Source organism: Engraulis encrasicolus, chromosome 19, assembly GCF_034702125.1.
Source record: "Engraulis encrasicolus isolate BLACKSEA-1 chromosome 19, IST_EnEncr_1.0, whole genome shotgun sequence".
Classification (NCBI taxonomy): Eukaryota; Metazoa; Chordata; class Actinopteri; order Clupeiformes; family Engraulidae; genus Engraulis; species Engraulis encrasicolus.
Window position 1 is genome coordinate 35,786,180 of NC_085875.1, and position 22,560 is coordinate 35,808,739.

At 44.3% G+C, this 22,560-nt stretch overlaps 1 protein-coding gene across 1 annotated transcript in view; it reads left to right on the forward strand.

Annotated features, from left to right (window-relative positions):
* dtnbb (dystrobrevin, beta b) overlaps positions 1-22,560 on the forward strand; it is a 66,719-nt gene that overhangs the window by 6,862 nt on the left and 37,297 nt on the right. The window contains exons 4-10 of the mRNA XM_063184255.1: positions 1,327-1,407; positions 2,495-2,708; positions 5,183-5,268; positions 6,381-6,535; positions 7,131-7,233; positions 7,920-8,086; positions 12,211-12,335. Coding sequence (XP_063040325.1) covers positions 1,327-1,407; positions 2,495-2,708; positions 5,183-5,268; positions 6,381-6,535; positions 7,131-7,233; positions 7,920-8,086; positions 12,211-12,335 — 931 coding nt within the window. The remainder of the gene's footprint in view (positions 1-1,326; positions 1,408-2,494; positions 2,709-5,182; positions 5,269-6,380; positions 6,536-7,130; positions 7,234-7,919; positions 8,087-12,210; positions 12,336-22,560) is intronic.

The following is a 22,560-nucleotide window of genomic DNA, read 5'->3' on the forward strand; positions in this document are numbered from 1 at the left end:
ACCTAGACTATACAATTATACAAAATATACAGTGTACAGTACAGAATTATATGCTATCTTAAAACATACTTCCTATAACATTAAAAGCATTCAGTACACGAATCCCAGTCAGATCTCACGCACATCCAGATCCTTTTTTTCGGGTGCAGGGTCAAAGCATAAAGGTCATGAAGGCAAAAGATGAACCGCACACCGATGAGCTCCCATTTAATCCATTTTTATTTGTGTGACGTTTCAGGCCACCCTGGCCCTTACTCAGATTGAGCAACACAACGTTACGCAAATAAAATGGATCAAACGGGAGTTAATCGGTGTGAGGTTCATCTTTTGCCTTCATGAGTATTCAGCACAGCCTCATGCCGCTCAGCTAAACTATGATCACCATTACTTTCGGCAATACTGAGATCAAGATTCTCCCAACATTTGTTTTTTGTTGTTACACATATTTATTCAGCATTTCTCTCTCTCAGAAATAAATAGTTTAATATTGATGATTTATCATAAAAAGATAAGCAGTGCTAAGCTGTATAAGCAGATGATAAAACTTTAGCACACAATAGGCATAAAAGTCCCTATGCACAAACAGCGTCCAGGTGCTGCCAATTTGCAGTCATAAGTAATCTAACTAAAACTGGGTAAATCATCACACATTGGTAGACTTTGATTTATTGAATGTACCGTATATTCAGAATGTTTATCACCCCTACTTTTTTGTGTACCCCGAAAAAGTAGGCAGGAATTAAAAGTAATGTGTAACACATTAGTTAATAAATCCATTATGTGAGTATGGATTGATAGATAAGGGCGTTGTTTTTTGAATCCTTACTATGTCCTTAATTAATTAATTAATGTAACTATTATTGCTTATAGTGCTTCTTTACATTTTTTCTATGTGAGGGTCTATTCACTTTTGTCTATGTGAATGACAATACTTGTGTAATACTGTACCTACCTCCACTGCAAAGCTGCATCATGGTATTTTAATTTAAAATATGCTGCACAGATGAAAGGACTCGATTTGTCGGCATTCTTACAAGGCCGTCCATTTTGAAATTGAACACTTGATTTTCCTACTGAAAGCATCCTCAGGGTGTTTCGTGCTAATCTTGGAAAAGTCAGCTTTTTGACAAACTTGTCTTGCAATGGGTATTGTACGGTCCTCAGAACTGTAATAAGGTGTCACTGACTGGGAGATACGCATCACACAGTTCTCAGATCAGAATCCCATAGTTCTGTTTCTGTGGTTTGATAGCTGCCCTTAAGGCCCCTGCTGATCCCGAGTCTTGTTATGCAAGTAATAATAACCAGTTTCCTCATTTTCCCCAGGGGCGCAAAACTTTGATGTGATCCGACTCTCCACGTACAGAACAGCGTGCAAGCTGCGGTTCGTGCAGAAAAGATGCAACTGTAAGTCCAGACGTTCAGTATCACGTAGACTTGTAGAAACCTCTCTGTGTCTGATGCACACATTCACAGGCAACACATTTCATACCTGTATGTTTTATACAGTGGAGAAAATGTAAAGCATTAATAACACACGCGCTGTCACACCACACATTAAAAGATTTACCTCCATGAGTCATCTGCATGCACACACACACACACACACACACACACACACACACACACACACACACACACACACACACACACACACACACACACACACACACACACACACACACACACACACACACACACACACAGCTTTGTTACAACACACCTGGGCAGCGACACTGCCATGAGTCTGGGTTTGGGTATTAGCATCGACACTAATGTAATAAAGTGTCAGGCTGTGACTCAGCATGGATGGGACTGCGGTGCGGGCTGTGCTGTGCATTTCAAGGATAATTGCATCAGATCAAAAGCAGCGCATTTGACGATAAACTAATGCTCGCTAATGAAAGGGCAAAATATAGATGCCCTTGAACTGTTGACCTGCGAGCTGCATTCTCCACAGTGAGCACTCATTTTTCACACACACCCCCTTTACCCCTTCGACCCCTCTCCTCCTCCTTCTCCTTTCTCCTCCTCCTCCTCCTTCTCCTCCTCTCCTCCTCCTCACCTGCTCCTCTTCCTCCTCCTCCTCTTCCTCCTCCTCCTTCACCTCCTCCTCCTCACCCCCTCCTCTTCCTCACCCCCTCCTCTTCCTCCTCTTCCTCCTCCTCCTTCACCTCCTCCTCCTCACCTCCTCCTCCTCCTCCCCCCTCTCCTCTTCCTCCTCCTCCTCCTCACTCCCTCCTCTTCTTCACCCCCTCCTCTTCCTCCTCACCTCCTCCTCTTCCTCCTCCTCCTCACCCCCTCCTCTTCCTCACCCCTCCTCTTCCTCATCTTCCTCCTCTTCCTCCTCCTCCTTCACCTCCTCACCCCCTCCTCTTCCTCCTCTTCCTCCTTCTCCTTCACCTCCTCACCTCCTCCTCCTCCTCCTCCTCATCTCCTCCTCCTCCCCCTCTCCTAAACCTCCTCCTCCGCCTCACCCCCTCCTCCTCTGCAGTGCATCTAGTGGATGTGTGGAACATGATCGAGGCGTTCCGCGATAACGGCCTGAACACACTGGAGCACCAGGCGGAGATCAGCGTGTCTCGTCTGGAGACCATCCTGTCCTCCATCTACTACCAGCTCAACAAGCGCCTGCCCACCACGCACCAGATCAACGTGGAGCAGAGCATCGGCCTGCTGCTCAACTTCATGGTGGCCACCTACGACAGGTGAGCAAGCGGCCGCGGGCAGTCGTGATCTTAAAATCAGAAGGATGCGAGATCGAATCCCTCCCTTAACCCTCCCTACACCGCCAAGGACTGAGCATCCAGAGTGTTGTGCACAGTCATACTAAAACATATTGGACAATTCCATTCCAATTGGAACAGCTTTGAGCACACTAGTTCCTCTTCCAAGATGACTGTGCACCAGTGCGCAAAGCAAGGTCCATAAAGACGCGGATGTCAGAGTAAAATGACAAACTTTGGATGACAAAATTCTTTTAATAAACAGCCTTCCCAGATGAGTTCACGATCACCAAAGATCCACAGGGGGTCGCGGAGCCCTCTTGATTTTAAGGGGTTTCGTTTTAAATATATATAGCCCATGTTGAATAAAAGACAAAGCATTTAACTAATATTAAATGCATAGACGCAACAAATTGTAAGTGTATTAATTGTATTAAACATTTATTCTATATTTGACCAAAGACGAATTGAGGAATAAAATAACTAAAATAAGTTTTCGTAGGAAACGGAGGGCATCTTGTGACTCCGTCTCGTGCGGGCGCTCGCGTGGTTGGGTCACCAAAGCTTACAATAGACTATTATAGTAAATCATGGGTCCCTTGAGAAAAAGGTTGGGAACCACTGATATAGTGTATACTATAATATAGTGTATACAGCACTGTAGGGATAGACCCATAGACATGCCATGCAGTATAGTACTGTGCTGTATGTCCATGGTGGCACCAGGGGCCCAGAGGCTAGAATGTTGGGTGAGGGACTGGAGGGTTGAATAATCATGGCCCATAATGATCTTTGAATTAGAAGGAAGGAAAAATGTGTGTGGGTCACCATAATCCCTTCACTCATGGTTGAAGTGTCCTTGAGCAAGGCACCTAACCTTGCATTGGTTCAGGACTCTAACCAATACCGTGTAATAACGGATCTTGTTTTGGATCAAAGTGTCATCTGAGTGTAATCATAGTTCTTCCTGTATAAGTTACGTCACTCAGCCATCATCTTGTTGACGCCTTCGGGGTGCTATTTCGCGATTAGTAAGACCAGATCTGAGAGTCAATGGGAAAAATGAATGGAGAAACTGAGCACAGGACGGGAGGGAACCCAGCGGTTGTGAAAAACATATGGTTGAAACCGCCGTGAAAAGTTGATCAATCTAGACTGCTTGGTTGTGTCATGCGAGTCAAAATAAAGCTTTTTAAGCCACTTTTCTCATGTTTTTTTGACAGAGCACAGGCGCAGTAGTTCCATAACGGCACGAGAGTGACAGCTTTTCACAACTGAGCATGCACAACAATTTGCGAGCGCCGATGCAGCCAGATGATTGGATCAATGGCAAAGCAGCTCAGCAGCCAGTTGGTTTTTGTTGCCAGAAAGGCGGGAGATGTGCGGGTAGACGCCATATTTGTGTTACGAATCTTCACCGTTAATTTCTATGGACGTTTACACCACTGACCAATCTCCTCTTCCTAAAAAAAATCTTTGGTGTAATGTAATGTTGTAATGTTGTGATTAAGTAAGGGTTAAGCGTTCCACTTGGTTTTGTGGTGCACTTCGGTGACCCAAAAGTTGGTGGGGGATTGGTCGATGGATTCTAGAGTTTCATATTTTGAAATCATGTACCAGTTCGATAAGCAGGGCAGGGGGAGTACATAACAGATACTCTATTGCACTCTCATCCGTGGATGAAGTGCCCTTGAGCAAGGCATCTAACCCCTCACTACTACAAGGGTTGTACCCTGTGAGTCACTCTGGAAATTAGCATCAGTTAAAAGAAGTGTAGTGGAGTGAGGGGCACGACTCAGGAAGGTGTCAGACAAATGTAGTCAGCAGTCATTTTTAATGGTGCCACCGGGTCACATTTGCGTGCTTGTTATGTGCAGTGCAGTAGATAATGAATTTTCACACTTGACCATTGGAGAGTCATTAAGGGAGCCATTTCTTGAGAATCTCCACTCAATTTTTTTAATTCCTGAGGATTCTGTTTCGTCTGTTTTGACCATCGGGAGTACTATTGAGTGTCTCTACCTCTTAACAATTACATTTAACCATCTTCCACCCATGACATACTTTATTGCTTGCAGTACTGTCTCTGAATATGCCTGAATATCTACTGTCTTTGAGTAATCTGGTGGTCAGTGGATGGAGGTGTTGTAGATAACCATCTGAATGTGATTAGCTGTCTGGGTGTATATCCTGATGATGAGTGATTTAATTCATGTTTGCTTTTCAGAGCCTTATGTTGATTAGGGACCGTTAACCAATGAAGAATGCCAGATGAAAATGCACGTTCTAATCAAGTATCCAGACGCTTTGAAAGCATTTGAATGTTTTGAGGAAACCTCTTATCAACATGCATCAATTTTCCACTCAATCTCACTGCAATGAGATAACTGGTTTGATGATGGTGATAATGTTTGATGTCAATGTTTGCGTTGTTTTTTTTCTCCTATCTTTCACAGTGAAGGCAGAGGAAAACTTACCGTGTTCGCCATGAAGTCCATGCTGGCTACCATGTGCGGCGGGAAAATTGTAGATAAACTGCGCTGTAAGTATCCTTCACCTCTGCCACATTTACAACCTCAGAGGCTGGGGGAGGGTGGCACTAATTCCACCATCAGTGCTTTTATGACCCTCTAGTCAGTGCCTTTATAGTGTAATCACACCAAAGTTAAATGATGGTCACTCACTGTGGCTGTTTGAGCGAATGGGAAAAAGGCGCTGAGCTATGTTTTTAAGCGAATATGTGAATTGTATTGTACAGCACGGGCCCATGAGTCTAACTCTCAGAGAGGAAATTAAGGTCTTTGAGGCTACTGCACCCTTGTGCCCACTTCATTGAGTGAGTACCGGCTATAGACACAGGAGGGCAGTATTAGCCCTAAATATTTTCCAGAAAGTTGTCCTGTGAAGGATGTAGTAACGCGCACACAAGCATTTCTTGTCTTTTCAAGGACAACATTTCACACAAAGACATAGGATATGTGCTTTCTTAAATAAGAACAAACAGAGCTCTTTTGTGTTGCTGTAAGGGAAACAATTAAATGCACAGTCATCCCAGGCTTGTATATTTGCCTATTTTATGGACACGAATGGAGTGCTTCCAGTTACCAGTTGTGTAACCACTAGCCAGTTTGGGGGTTGAAGTTTTGTCCAGTAATTTTCAGTTTTTGTACAGTATATGCCATTTCCATGTAAATGGGATGGACACGGTAGTCTTGTATTGTGCACCATTCTGCCAGCGAAACGCTTTACTCTTCATTAAAAAGCTTAATTATACTAGTAGAACATTAGTCTTTAGTAATATGTTATGAATTGGTCACTAGCATTCTTGTAAAAAGGAATATGTAATGGGCTGTGCCCTGATGCAACCATATTGTGTGTGTGTCTGCGTGTGCATATGCGTGCGTGTGTACATGTGTGTGCGCGTGTATGTGTGTATATGAATTCTGTTCTGCATGTCCTGTATGCTTTGTTGTGTGTGTGCACATTGTGTTTGTAATGTGTACATATTTGTTTAGTAAACTGCACCTCTGGTGTGGTGCAATTTCAAATCCTCTGGGTAATGTCATTTATGTCTAGACTAGAGTTAAGACTAGAGTTTGACAATAATAAAGTTCACTTGACTTGACTAGTGGCCACCCTTCTTCTACCTGGTAGACATCTTCTCCCAGATCTCCGACTCCAGCGGGACCATGCTCTTCCCCAAGTTCGACCACTTCCTGCGGGAGGTTCTGAAGCTGCCCACCGCCGTGTTTGAGGGCCCGTCCTTCGGATACACCGAACACTCCGTCCGCACCTGCTTCCCACAGCAGGTAATGTGCCTACTCACAACACACTGTTACTGTTATGTGTCCTTGCCCATCGCCTTTTGTGTCTTATTTTTGCTCTCACGTGTTTTTCTAGGCTTCCAACACTACCTGTCTCTCATGTTTGCCCTCAGGCACACTTGTGCTATTTCTAGCAGGCACATTTTTTTGCCTTTTGTTATTTCTCTCAGCCACCACACATGCCTTTACATGAACACACCAAACACACACACACACATGCACGTGCAAGCAGACTCAAACATGCATGTGCAGGCACACACACACATGCACATATACAGTTCATGCACACACACATAAACACCTCTACATGAACCTACAAGTACACACGCACACATAATATGCACACATACACACACACACACACACACACACACACACACACACACACACACACACACACACACACACACACACACACACACACACACACACACACACACACACACACACACACACACACACACACACACACATCCAATCCACACTCATTTTAACTCTCCCCCTACTTCCTTCTCCAAGCCCCCTCTTAGTGTAATGTAAGTGCTGTGTTTGTTGCTGTGTGTGTGATTGTGTCCAGAAGAAGATCCAGTTGAACACCTTTCTGGACGTGCTGACGGCCGACCCGCCCCCCCAGTGCCTTGTCTGGCTGCCCCTCATGCACCGGCTGGCCCATGTGGAGAACGGTATGGACAGAGAGAGTAGAGAGAGAGAGGTTCCATTGGCCCATTGTTTCCGGGTTCTACAATTGCAAGGGGGAGGGGGTCCCCCTTTAGGCAGACCTAGGCAGACCTAAGGACTGTTCTATTCAGTGCTAGGATCATTATGACACGCCCCTTTAGGCAGACCGGAACCTGGTCATGTTAGGTGCCCATAGCAACCTATTACATTGGCATATCTCTATGTACTTAAATAATCTTTGGTATGGATAGCCCCACAACTGGCCTTGTTTTATATAAGAACATTCATTGTAATAATTGTACACCTACCATAGAACATCTCTGAAACTACCAATGATTCTGTTTAGTCTTAAAATAAGACCATGTGATCATACATCCAAGCTCTTGACTGTTTTTAGAAATGCACGTTAAAGGTACATCAAGGTAACCTTCACTTTGAAATTAGTGGTCAGCTATTTGTTTTAATGTTGTAAATAATCGCCAGCTTCAGTGTCATAAAATCACAACTAGGTTTGTACTATCCCGTGACCATATCCATGTTCCATCTTTCCATCCCCTCCTCTGCATTTGTCTTTCCCTATCTCTTTCTTTCTTTCTTTCTTTCTTTCTTTCTTTCTTTCTTTCTTTCTTTCTTTCTTTCTTTCTTTCTTTCTTTCTTTCTTTCTGTCTTTCTTTCTTCATTTCTTCCATAGTCTTCCACCCGGTGGAGTGCTCTTACTGCCACAGTGAGAGCATGATGGGCTTTCGTTACCGATGCCAACAGTGCCACGGCTACCAGCTCTGCCAGAGCTGCTTCTGGCGCGGCCATGCCAACGGTCCCCACAGCAACCAGCACCAGATGAAGGAGCACTCCTCCTGGGTAGGTACACTGCAGCAGGACCATGGGCTGGCTGCAGGATGAGGGTGCTTACTAGGGGTGTGTTCAAAATATCCGTATCGGGATATATCGTCACGGGCCTCTTCACGATATGTATGGAATAGCGGCCGACGAGGTGTCCCGATATCAAGGGAAATAATGGACGAGGCGGAGTGTTCTAAACAGCTCGACGGCGCAGTCGAAGGGCTGTTCGCTTCGCCAAGTCCATTTTCCCTTGATATCGGGACACCTCGAAGGCCGCTATTACGCTTATCACCCGGTTACCAGCGTTTAAGTATTAATTTATTAATATGTTGATCTAAGACTTTGTGAGAAAGTAGATTCACCACTGCGCTTGGTACGTTGCTATGGGCACCACTTCCTAATCTAGTGAGACGCGCCTCTATCGGAGGCATTTAAGGACGCGCGCAGAATGTTGGGGTGACTTGACAACCAAATGTGATAGAATTGACGACTGGGTTTTTGACTTGACAACCAGATGTGATAGAATTAGTAACGGGGTCTTGACTAGACAACCAGATGCGATAGAACTAACGACGCAGTCTTCACTAGACAACCAGATGTGATAGAACTAGTAACGGCATTTCGCCAGAAAGTTAGAAAAGAAGCAACTTGGACGCCCGCACGCCCGCATGACATCATAGGTGTCCTGCTGCCGTGGAATAAAGGACACCTGCTCAGCCAATCAGAAGACGTTCCGTCTGCTCACTGGGTGATAAGCGTATCGTATCGGAGGTGTCAGTATCGATACTTCATTTAATAGCATAATTTGAATTGCCACACAGCAACTGCCAGACCTACAGCTTTGTGAAGGCAGTCTTTTACATTCACTGCAGTGTAACTGTTGCTCTACAGGAAAAAGCAACATTTGGTCCTTCATGTCTATTTTCTTAAAAATGTAAAAAAAAAAAAAAATAGAAAAATGTATTTAAAAGAAAAATGTAGGTCTAAAACATTGCGATTCGCATTACTGCATCAGGATGCACATGTATCGCGATACGTATCTTATCGTGACCCCTGTATCGGGATGCGTATCGTATTGGGAGGTGGTTGGCAATACCCACCCCTAGTGCTTACATGGTAGTCTGGTGGTGGACTAGAGCCTTTCATTTTGCTTCTTTTTGGGCAGAGTCGGGCAAGTTCTCGTAGGTATTATGTTTTCTTCCTGGTGGCCATATACGTGTATTTCTGCCCATCACAAATACTTGGGCAATACCATGCCCTTAAACCCTCCTACAAAGTGACAGAACGATTTGGCGATTGGTAATGCAAAAAAATGGGTGAGGCCAAGATGAAGTTGAAATTGTCAACCAAAGTTTATCCTTTTAGAAAAAGTGAAAAAAAAATCTGGACAATTTGGAATCAAAATTGCTTTTGGAAGGTATGGAACACACCAGAGACATCTGACTGTTGATGAGGCCAAGAAAGCGTTTGTTCAAAAAAGGTTGAGAACCACTGGTCTAACAGACCATCTACAGTATCTGAAGCTATTTGCCATCTATTGAAACTGAAATAAAAAAGTTAGGGTTAGTGGATGGGATTCATCAAGGTTAATAAGTCATTATGAGTAGTTTAGTAACACAAAGTATGGTGACCCTTTACTTACACTATAATAGGGTTCACAGGTTAACCTCTAATACATTCCTAACTGTCTGTAAAAGTGACTTACTTACGTCATCTGTTAAGCAAAGTAATTTCAGAAATGTCTAGTTCGTTGTCAGTAGGCCTTTTTTATTGATGCAATCAAAATAAGGACCTTGATATCGCTTAATTCATGTCTTACAACTCACTTAGACAGGCATGAGTTAGTGGCTACTAACGTGCTCTAAAGTGTTACCCAAACTCTCTGTATGTCGGTGGACAGTAGAGTACCCAAACTCCAAACTTCCGAACACCTCTAGAATGCACCCTCTGCACCCTCAGCTAATGGCTTTATTATGTTATGTAGCAGTCAGACCACCTAATTGCAAACTTGCCTGCGGCATGAAAATCCAAAGGCTTGTAAGAAAAAAAAAACAGTCCACCCACCCCAGCTTGATGTGTCCTGTTCTTTGTTCCCCATTAAAGGCACTGGGCTTTGGCCTTCTCTATTAGTGTCACCAATTAGCCGGTCCCTGATGACTTGCACAGCGCTGAAATGAGTGCTTTTACCTTGACTATTCATAGCTGCAGCCAGCAGTTTAAGGGGCACAGGGAAACGGGTGGACGGTGGGGGCAGGGCAGGCAGAAAGGCTCAGTCAGCTCTACCCTTTCCTAAATATATATCTTAGATTGCTGTCCTGTCCGCTTTGGCTTCATCCAAGGAACCCGGCCGCCACTGATTGAATCTTTTTAAAGGGCCACAGCCGCATTGTCTCTGCCTGCCTGCTTGCTTGCTTGCTCACTGGGCGGAAATGGGATGCTGGGAAGTGATTCGCTTCGCTCCGATCGCCCAATCCAATTTCCATCGACTCCCCTCTTCCTCTCAGATGGCGATGATAAGGCCGGGGAAGGTCCGGAAACGCAGAGGAGAGAGAGAGAGAGAGAGAGAGAGAGAGAGAGAGAGAGAGAGAGAGAGAGAGAGAGACTGGAAAATAAAAACAGCATCTTTACCATCTTTTAGTAGCGATGGCTGTCATATTCTTGGTAATAGCAAAGTGCCCCTATTAAAAACTCCAGAAAGCCCTCAGTTGTGCCTAGATTGGCCCCTTTTAAGCCGACCTCATAAATAGCTGAGCCGTGAGTTTTTCCATAATTGCCAGTGCTGAGAATGACAAACTCTCTTCCACACTTACAGAACAGTGCAGTTCGAGGTAGACTTGAATCACATCCATTTTTATGGTTAAAGCCTTTGACTGTGTCATGATGAAAGTATAATTTCATGGACGTGTCCCCCTTTTTCAGTGAATTGTGGGTTTTATTCATTTTGATTAAAGCAAGGGGTTTGGGGTTAAATCAAGTGATAATAAGCCTGTGAACACCAAATGTGACTTTATATTAGGGCTTGGCGGTTCTGGAAAAAATGCGTATCACGGTTTTCTTGATGAAAATGAATATCACGGTTCTCTGCACAATGTTTTTTCATAAGTGGCGATTTTCCCCCACATCTCAATGTTTCTGAAGAAAAGGCTGAAATTAAATTTAAAAATGAGATAAAATCCTGAATTTTAATTTATCTCCATTTCTATTTTAATTACTTTTTTGGAATAAAAACAAAAAAAAACCCTTCTCTCATCAAAAAGTGAACCTTGTGTAGGTGAAAACCGTTGTCACGTTTTTTTAACGGTATACCGCCCAGCCCTACTTTATGTCAGAAAGATAATTTGTTTCAGTCATTTTTTTATTCCCATGGCCATAAGTAAAGAAGCCTTTTGGGGGAAAGGTATAACTTCAAAAGGTATTATGACTATAGTGTAGCTCCACATTGAGACGCTTACTTACCGTTACCTGACTCCCGGCTTCAGTGGATTGTATAGTAGTTGCATTTAGTTCAGCTGACACACATGGTTACAGTACGTGGTGTAAATGGTTGCGTAGTCCACATGCCCCCCAAAAATGTCTGCACAGGGCACTGAGCGTAGTGTACAGTACATGATGTTGCCCGATGTCTGAAGCGTAGTGTTGTGTCTCCGGCCAAGAAGCTGAGCCACGCCTTAATCTGCAAATGCTTCACGATCAAAAGCATATGACAAAAATGACCTGATATAATCTATAGCCTATATATAATCTATAGCCTAGTAAAGCAGTCGGAAGTTGCACCACCCCAACAGTTTTAGCACCATGTCTGTACCAGCCACTGAGCGTAGTGTACATGGTGTTGCCCGATGTCTGAAGTGTAGTGTTGTGTCTCTGTCATGCTCGTGCCCTCCTTGCAGAAGTCTCTGGCCAAGAAGCTGAGCCACGTCATCAGTGGATTGTATAGTAGGGGCATTGTGTAGTGTTAATGGTGTTGTCCGATGTCTGAAGCGTAGTGTTGTGTCTCTGTCGTGCCCTCCTTGCAGAAGTCTCTGGCCAAGAAGCTGAGCCACGTCATCAGTGGATTGTATAGTAGGGGCATTGTGTAGTGTAAATGGTGTTGTCCGATGTTTGAAGCGTAGTGTTGTGTCTCTGTCGTGCCCTCCTTGCAGAAGTCTCCGGCCAAGAAGCTGAGCCACGCCATCAGTCGCTCGCTGGGCTGCGTGCCCATCGGGGAGCCCCCGCAGCCCGCCTTCCCCGAGGCCAGCGAGAGACCACCAGACCTGGCGCCCACGACGTGAGTCACGGTCACCCTGACATTTATTTCTGCAGCAAGTCGTGTGGAAGTTTGTGTTGCTGTTTGTCAGACTTTCAAAAACTGACATTTTGTATGCTGTGTGTGGGTGTGTGGGTGTGTGGTACTGTAGATGTCTGTCCTGATCCATCAGTTTATTTCACTTCGCTAGTTTCGGGAGGGAGTTCATTAGTATCTGTGTGTTGTGGCCTATTAGTTAGGCAGGGGGTTTAGGAATTGGAGGTTTACCGGTTCAAATCCCACCCTGGTAATGGCTGAAGTAAGGCATTGACCTAACCTCACACACACTCCAGGGAGTGTAACCAATACCCTGTTATATCTAAGTTGCATTCGATAAAAGATCCCTGGTAATTGTAATGTATTGAGTGAAAGCCCTATTGGGAAACTCCAACTCCCATTGTCATTGTGACACAGCACTCCACAGCACACAAGTGAACACTGCATACAACGAAATTGCATACCCGTGCAAGCCCCTAATGGCGCCCCAAGGGAGCTGTGCGGCGGGACGGTACCATGCTCAGGGTACCTCAGTCATGGAGGCGGATGGGGGAGAGCACTGGTTAATTACTCCCCCTACCAACCTGGCGGGTCGGGAGTCGAACCGGCAACCTTTGGATTACAAGTCCGACACTCTTACCGCTTACCTACAGTATATCACGAAAGTGAATACACCCCTCACAGTTTTGCAGATTTTTGAGTATATCTTTTCATAGGAAAGCATTACAGAAATGTAACTTTGACACAATGATTAGTGACCTTTTAACAACATATTTAACCGCTTAAATTTCTTGTTCACTCAGAAAAAAACAAAATACAACCATTAATGTTTGAACATGTACTCACAAAAGTGAGTACACCCCAGATAAAAATCCGGTAGAGAAGGGGCTATGTTGGCTCGAATCGTCTTGAAATGAAACGAAATGAAAAGGGATGACAAGGGAGGTCATCAGTGTGCGTTTCAACCTTTCTTTGCATTGAACTTTTAAATTTTGAGTCTGCATCTGGCTTAAATAGATTGGTGTGATATTTGAATGCAATCCTATGGAGAATATCATGATCTGCTTCAGTAGTCACAGTGCATGTTGACATGCATGTTTCTTTTAGGTGTATTTCAGATTGCCAATGTTGACAGCATTCATGCATCCCCAAACCATGTCAGTCCCACTACCATGCTTGGCTTACGAGAGGATACACCTTTTTTGTAAAACTCACTTGTTTACCACCACACATGCTTGACACCATCTAAAGCAAATTTGTTTATCTTGGTCTCTTCAGATCACACAACATGGTTCCAGTGATCCATATCCTTGGTCTGTTCATCTCTCTTGAGACCAAGATAAGCAAATTTGCTTTAGATGGTGTCAAGCATGTGTGGTGGTAAACAAGTGAGTTGTACAAAAAAGGTGTATCCTCTCATAAGCCAAGCATGGTAGTGGGACTGACATGGTTTGGGGATGCATGAATGCTGTCAACATTGGCAATTTGAAATACACCTAAAAGAAACATACATGTCAACATGCACTGTGACTACTGAAGCAGATCATGATATTCTCCATAGGATTTAAGTGGTTAAATATGTTGTTAAGAGGTCACTAATCATTGTGTCAAAGTTACATTTCTGTAATGCTTTCCTATGAAAAGATATACTCAAACATCTGCAAAACTGTGAGGGGTGTATTCACTTTCGTGATATACTGTATGACCTACCCTGTTATATCTAAGTTGCTTTGGATAAAAGATTACTGCTCGTTGTAATGTATTGAAATGATGAAATGAATTGGAGTGGAGACAGCATGTGTGGTGCTTGCTTGGCAAGTACTGTTGATATCATCATGGGTACAGTCCATTATCCTAACTCCTGTCCTCCACCTGTGCTTGTGGCCTCACACTTTGCTGACGCCCCGCCTCCGTGGACAAAACAATCAAGTTTCCCCATTGTCACCCTCGCCACAACAACTTTTGGGGGACTTTTCCCAATTCAACATCCTGATTGCAAATGAGAAAATGACCTTTGAATCACGCTTTTGTGAGATATTGAATCAAAATTCTGTCATCATCAATGATGTCTTCCGATGTCATCAAAAGGCCACAAGCACAAGGGAGGATGGGAGTTAGGATAATGGAAAGGGACCCCAGGAGTGCTTTGGTATGGAAGGTACGGCCTCGCTACTGCCCTCTGTTGTATGGAATTGGGTATTGCACACTAGTGTTTGACTTGTGGTATTCATGGCCCTCGTGTGAACATGCAATGTGTCACATGAGATTGATGTTGACAGGATCCACGGAAAAACATCACACCCAACAGATCTCACACACAAGGATGTACGCACGCACGCACGCGCACGCACACACACAAACACACACACACACACACACACACACACACACACACACACACACACACACACACACACACACACACACACACACACACACACACACACACAAACACACACACACACACACACACACACACACACACACACACACACACACGCACACGCACACAGGCAGGGTAATCTAAACATCTTGCTGCACAAGCCTCCTCCATCCCTCGCCCCTGTTGTCAGATATGTCTCCAGTTACATGATTTATGCCCACAGTATATTCCCTCTGTCACTAGCCGAACAGCTGTTTGTGTTTAGACACCAAATTCATCTTTTAGTTTGGACCCACAACTGTTGCTGTTGCCGATGTTGACAAAAGACGGGACACGAAGATGCCCTGTGATCCGCCAGCCAGGCTCAGCGTTCAGTTTCACAGATGCGTGCCATATCCTAGCAAGCAGAATACAGTATTCAACAACATCACAGCAACCGTGGTTTCAAGATTTTGGAATGAGTAATTTAAATCAGATGTTTAGCTTGAAATAGTCAAAGCATCAGTTTATCTAATCTTAAATGTTTCTGATTGCGGAAAACATGTATTACCACCTGGCTTCTGGCATCATAAAGTGATAGTTGGTTTAAAATTGTGTGCAACAAATCCTTGCTCTAACAATGTCGATGTACTGAAAGTTTCCATGTCTACAGCTCTCTAGCCTCGTCCTTGTGAGGAGGGATGATACATTTTGAGCAATAACCGTCTGATTTGTCAGACATGTCCTTTAGCAAATAAATATAATTTACAGAGATGTACCGTACAGGGGAAAAAAAAGTCAAATATTTGTCAGATCAATGCCTATACACTTTATCTCCAGTCACCGGGCATTGGAACAAAGCATGAGTTATTATGCCGCCCGGTCCGGATAGCGTCCTGTGTCCTGTGTCGGCATGAAAGGCGTTATTGATTGGCGGAACCAGGACAGGAAGGAATTGTAATCAGAGAATGCGGAGCGGAGAGGAGAGGAGAGGTGTTGTCTCGTCAAACAGATGATGTGACACAGCTGCCAGAATGAAAGTGTAATAAATACGCAGCGGGTTGCTCGAGTCTAACTGTACTATATACATACAGTACGTACACACACACAGGGAAGCTGACAGGGGTGGGGGGGGGACAAATGGGTCAGTTTTCTCGGGCCCAGGGAGACAAGGGGCCCAGGAATGGATCGCTACATTGTATGTATTGAGTGGGGGGCCCTTTCAGATGACTTTATCCTGGGCCCAGCCAAAACTGTCAGCGACCCTGCACACACATATATACTACTGTATGTACAGGGGACTGTGCAGAACGGTCCGTATTGAATCAGTTTTTATTTCCTGACATATAAACCCAGAGATTGATGGTTGTGAGTGGAGTGGAGTCACCCGAATGAAAGGGCATCTCTGTTGTCCTCTGCGGTGGGCTTAGTGGATGACCCCCACACATACAGCCAGCATTAACAGCCTTTTACCCCGTACAGTTTTAGCCCTCTCTCTCTCTCTCTCTCTCTCTCTCTCTCTCTCTCTCTCTCTCTCTCTCTCTCTCTCTCTCTCTCTCTCTTTTTTTTTCTTTATGCAAATGTTTTGTGTGCAATGACTCATGCGGATTAATTAACCAGAAGGCTGGCTGAGAGGTTTCAGTGTAATAATGAAATAGAAACAGCGTACGGTACTAATGAATGGCGGGTGGAGCCTGCTGCCGTTGCCCTATTTCATGCTACTCAGTTTGTCTTTGTTTTTGTTTTTGTTTTTTGTTCTGTTTTTGTGTAATGGTTTAAAAATCGGGGCTGTGTGTGTGTGTGTGTGTGTGTGTGTGTGTGTGTGTGTGTGTGTGTGTGTGTGTGTGTGTGTGTGTGTGTGTGTGTGTGTGTGTGTGTGTGTGTGTGTGTGTGTGTGTGTGTGCACTTCCTGGTGTGTTTGTATATTAATCGAGCTGTTGTTTTTTGTAACTGTCTGGATTGGGGAGCACAGTTGCACGGTGCATGTAGAGCCCAGCACAGAGGGAAAGCATAAACTCTCCTCAATCTCCCAGTAATCGGCAGAAAGTGTCGCTCCTGGAGACAAAATACAGACCGGTCCAGGCCAGCCAGGGGCACTGCAGCAATACTCCAGGTCTATGAGTTGAAAGGTTTACCATAATTGTTATATACTATATGGAATAGATGCAAACTCCTGCTGCCCCCACCAAATATCCAATGTTTATGGCAGACATATAACATGCAGCATTGCCTGTGTTCAGACTGTCTGCCGTGTATTTCTTCTTTCTACCGCTGCTACCCACCCGAGGCATACCACGCACCTAGCCATTCACATTGACCACTGTCTACTGACTATGTGATGTGCCCCTCGCCTCACAGAGGTAAATAATGCTGCGTAGTGTGGCAGCTTCACCCTGACCTGTGTCTTACTGTAATGACACCATGCTAAATGGCCATATGGTCTACACAGACCTCCCATGACCTTCGCTTCACTCTGTCTGGTTGCGCCGTTAATAGTGTGCTAAGGCAGGGGTTCCCAAACTTTATCATGACAAGGCCCCCCATGTACCGATAGATTCCAGCCACGGGCCGTGCCACACTATTTATTTTTGTTCACTCTCTTTCACAACCATTGTCTTGGTTATTAGAATTATAATAATATTATTATAATGCAGTTCTCAACTAATGGGAATTTTTTTGTTTATTTTTGCTTATTTTGGTGTACATTACTTAATAAATTATTATTATTTTTGCCATACTTTTTCTTCCAACCTGCCACGGACCCCCTGGCACCCCTTTGCGGCCCCCCAGGGGTCCCTGGCCCCCACTTTGAAAACCACTGTGCTAAGGCACCGTACCGCCAGCAGCAGCAGCAGCATCAGCAGCAGAGGTAGAGACAGGCGGTATAGCAGCCAGGGCTTTAGTCTGTCTGCCTCAGCATCCCATAATGGCAGACAAGTCACCCACGCCGCGTCACCATGGCGCTCTGTCAAAACACACCGGAGATCCTCATTCATCATCAGGTCGGATGATGGCCTACAGCTGTTATGATGTTCCACGAGTGGAACCATAGAACAGAAGATCCAATTCCGCTGTCTGGTCTGTCATTAACCCGTTAGGACATGACCCCCGTAATACGTTTGCTGTTACCAGAATGGCAATGACCAAATCGTAATATATTACTAAAGGCCCTTTGTAATGTCATAGTAGTGCAGTCCTGTGATGTTTAAGTATTTTCAATAACTATTACAATGTTCCACTGGTGGAACGGCATGCATTGTATGGGGCTAGAGCAATGTTATGCAACTTTTTGTGGTTTTTATATGATTCCATGCTTCTGGCTGTGATCCCATTTAAAGCCATTCTATGCAACTTTTGGTTGGTTTTCATAATCCCCCTTTTTGCCCTACAGACTACTGGGGCTGACAAGGAAATGTTCATTTGACTTGCAGTATTGTAAGTCAAGTCTACTAGTAATGGGTAATAACCATCTAATTGACTGACTGACCTTCATGCAGATGGTAAATCATAAAAGCAGTCCTATGACATTGGCAAGAGTTTTAAAGATCAACTTTCATCGTCATTTCATCAATATTGCTGTGTTCACCATCATGGCTCTGTATGTTTATATCAATTGGGATACACAGCCTGTGGAGGTGACGCACCACTGGGACACGTAGTAGCATGTGTATATAACTGGGGGTGACCCTCCGTTTTTCAAAAGGAGCGAGTATAATCATTTTTTAGTGGAAGTTGATCTTTAAGTAAAAGATTAGGACATGCACATTACCATTTGGTGACAATAAGGTTATATAACACCGGCTCTGTGTGAACTGGCATAGTGTTCCTTTATATTAAGGCCCGTATTTGGGCCAGAGCTGGGCCATGGTTCTCCCCAACAATCTCTTTTTGATACATCGAGGAGAAAGCAAGTTTCTACTGGTGAAAGGAGTGGGTCGCCAGTCAGCCGTCCGGCACGTTGCGTCCGCGTCCTCTCCGGTTACATCATGCGTACATTCGCTGCTCTCTCATTTGAATTCAAATCGGAGATGATTAAAGTCCTCCACCCATAACCCCCCGCACCACACCCCTGCTGCACCCTCGTCCACCCACACCCATCTCCAAATCACTCCCCAAACACCCCACCCCCTCCTCGCCAACCCAGACAGGCTGGAGCAGCAGCCCTCTCCGCGCTGACCTTTAATGTAATAACACTCATTTATTGGGATGTTATGGAGGGAGGGGAGGGGAGGAGGGAGGGAGCAGTTGGAGAGGAGAGGAGGGGAGGGGAAGGGAGGTGGAGGATTGCTGCCTGCTGCCTGCGCGCCTGCCTCTGTTTCGCCTAGACAGAGTCAATTAAAACGATGGCATTTAAATTAAGCCATGCAAACACCGATCATCGCGGCGACCTGGCGCGTGGTTTTCTGAGCCAAGAAGCACATAACAAACATATTCATTCACTTGAAAGGAACAGAATGGGAGTTTAAATGCCTTGGCAGACATAAAATCTACTTTTAAACTTTTGATGCGACATCGTCCTGGGTATGATAGACAGACACGACTTTCTGTATTTCCTAGATGTATGGCAAACACACACACACACACACACAGACACACACACACACACACACACACACACACACACACACACACACACACACACACACACACACACACACACACACACACACACACACACACACACACACATTGAGTGTGACCCATGTGAACATGCAAATGTGTCACATATGATTAACACTGACAGAATTGACTGGACAACATCAGTCACACACACAAGCACACGCACACACACACACACACACAGCCTGTGTCTTTGTGGTTATATAAATGTGTGCTTGTGGTGTCTCAGTAATGTCTGAGTGTCTGTAAGTCTGAGCTCTAAGGACATGTCTGATGCTCTTTTGCTCTGGTCTCAGCTGCTTCTGACGCAGATCGCCTCACGAAGGCCCCTCAGAGATTATAGGCAGTCAGAGCAGCAGTATTCTCTTTAGTGATCTGAAAGAAATGTCTGCTGTGAAAGTGGACATGGCCCTAACTACCATAGAGGACACAGAGGTCATGTCCTCAGTATTTTTTTTCAGTAATGTAAAAGGAATCTATGATGAAAATCGATATATGATCAACAATGATAAATTCAGTCTGCATACGTCACCCCCATTTATCCTCAATGCAGTGATTAATGAAAACAAACTTAAGAGTTTGACTGAAGTTTTTGAAGCATTCTAAATGTACAGTATGCACACAGTATTTGACCTTGGTATTTGAAAATGTCTGGTTAAGGCCCTGCATGTGGAGTGGCAGGCTCAGGCACTAAGGGAGAAACAATTTGTCCAGGCCGGACAGAGCACTGGCTGTAAATTGATGGACAGGTGTTTGTTGCCATCAGACTATTAAAAAACTGTTGGTTGTGTTTTTAATATATCTGGGTCTTGATAAGTAGGATTATCATGCGTATGATAGTACTACTTACTCCATTCTTTGCTATGACATTCTATTCGGTGACATGATATACAGTGTATGAGTTAAACACGTACTGTATGCTGTGTGAAATGAATCATGAAAGTCAAATCATGAAAGTTAAATAAAAAACCTGCCAGTGTTGGTTTTATGAATTAACTCCGTACAAGACCTTCTGAACGAACTTTTAAGTGAAATTCAAAGTTAACCTAGATGCTTCTGCAAATTATGTATCTAGAGGGCTTAATTTTGAAAATAAACTCAGGTTAAATCAAGCATTAACACAGCTACAGTATTTCCGTCCAATATTATCTAATCAAAATTAGTGTATTCAATAAAGCGTAAAATACCTAAAACCACATCAAAAGCCTTGAAAGCCTTCAGTTTGTTTTCTGAATAAACACCATACAAGTCTTTCTGAATTAACTTTCACATAATATTGAAAGTTTAGCGAGATGCTTCTGCAAGTTGATTTTTAAGCATTAACACAAATACAGTATTTCAGTCCAATATTAACGTATCACGTGTCCCCTTTTGAAAATTAGTGTCTTCAATAAAGCGTAAAATAGAACCACATCAAAGCTAACCTTAGATCCCAGAGGGTGATGTCTGAACCATGACTCAGCCATTTTTGATCCCTTCAGCGTGTTATGATGTGATTTTTAATTCATTAAAAAGATGTCTGGAAAAAAGTCAGCCTGCGCGCTCTTCAGATCAGACACTTTAAAATATATATATATAACCCGTAGCTCTGGTGCTTGGAGTTATTTTTATACTGCTTTGTAAAGCCATGTTGCCTTGTTTTGTGCGCATCACGCCAAGTATTTCTTTCTTACATAAACACTGCTGTGATTAGTGCGTACCAACAAACAGTTTAGCACTCACGAATTAGCCGGCAGATGACCCCTGCTGGAGGGAGGAGATGATGACTCAGACGAGCCACTGTGCCCCCCCCAACTCTTGTCATAACACACAAATACAAATAGACAACACACGCACCCACACACACCATCCTCCTCAGTATCCTGACAGTGTCTGGCTGACACACACGCATGTGCACACATGCATATAGTGTATTATCACTCCCTCATTCTGGTACCCTGAAAACACACATACACACACACAAGCACAGTGACACTGTGCTGAGGTTATAGTCCAAGTATGTCAAACTCAGGCCCAGGGGCCAAATCTGGCCCGCGGATTCATTTTATTCGGCCTGCAAGACAATTCTTGAACTTGAAATTTGGTGTGTCAGTGTCACAGGAATATGAGTGGACCCAGGCCAATGAAACGGCTCACGCTCTCTAATGCAAGACGATATGTGCAGGCCGATTTTAATTGCCATATATGATAGGAAAGAGTGTGTGTGAAGTTTAACTGTAGTGTAAGTATAAAGTGCATACATGCACAATTTTAGTCCTTTCTAAAAATAAATTCTGAGTTCGGTCTGCGACGTCATTCCAGATTTTGATTTTGGCCCTCAGTCAATTTGAGTTTGACACCCTTATTAAATTCTCTTCATTGCGGCTATTCGTTGTGGTATGGTGTGGTGTGGTGGTGTCAACAATGATCGATTTGGCGATCCGAATCGATCCGGGGCATGGACAATCCAGATCCAGATCCGGCAAGTTCCAGAATCAATCCGGCAATTTTTTTAAGTTTCAATTACTTCCATGGATATTTCGGGAGCAAATGAATGTTAAATTAAATAAAAACACTTCAAAACATTGCAAGACTGATACAGACTGATACAGAAAACAGCCAATAAATTGTTGCTCAGTATCTGACTACTTGTATTTCCTCATCATGGCTTAACATTTGCTTTGCGTTCAGTAGAAATGTAATGCATTGCAATGCATTGTAGAATTGAATCGAATCGGATTGGATCTAATAGAATCAAATCGAATCGGATCTACTACCTCCCGAATTGTGATCGAATCGGATTGTGAGGGCAGTGGCGATCCACACCACTAGTGTGGTGTGGTGCTGGGATTCTTTTGGTCCTTATCGTCACAGACAGTAACACTCTGATCCATCAGCGTTGGAGCACCGCGGCCCCCTTAGTCTTGACAAGAGCAGGGCTGGACTGGCCATCTGGCATAGCAGGCATTTCCCAGTAGGCCCGCACCCTCGTGGGCCCCTATTTTCAGAAATGTAAAAAAAAAAGAACATTTGGCCCTATGATGGTGCGGGGCCGCTAATTATGAGCCCAGCTAATTATATGAGGGGCCCCTTTAAGCCAAAAGTGCGCGGACCCTATTTCTCCCCAAGTCCAGCCCTGCTTAACAGCTAAGAGTGCAAGGGGCCCCCTTGCGTTCCCCCAGGCCACCACTGCCATCTCTGGGCTCCAGTGAGCCAGCTCTGTACTGCACTGCACTGCACTGTCTGTCT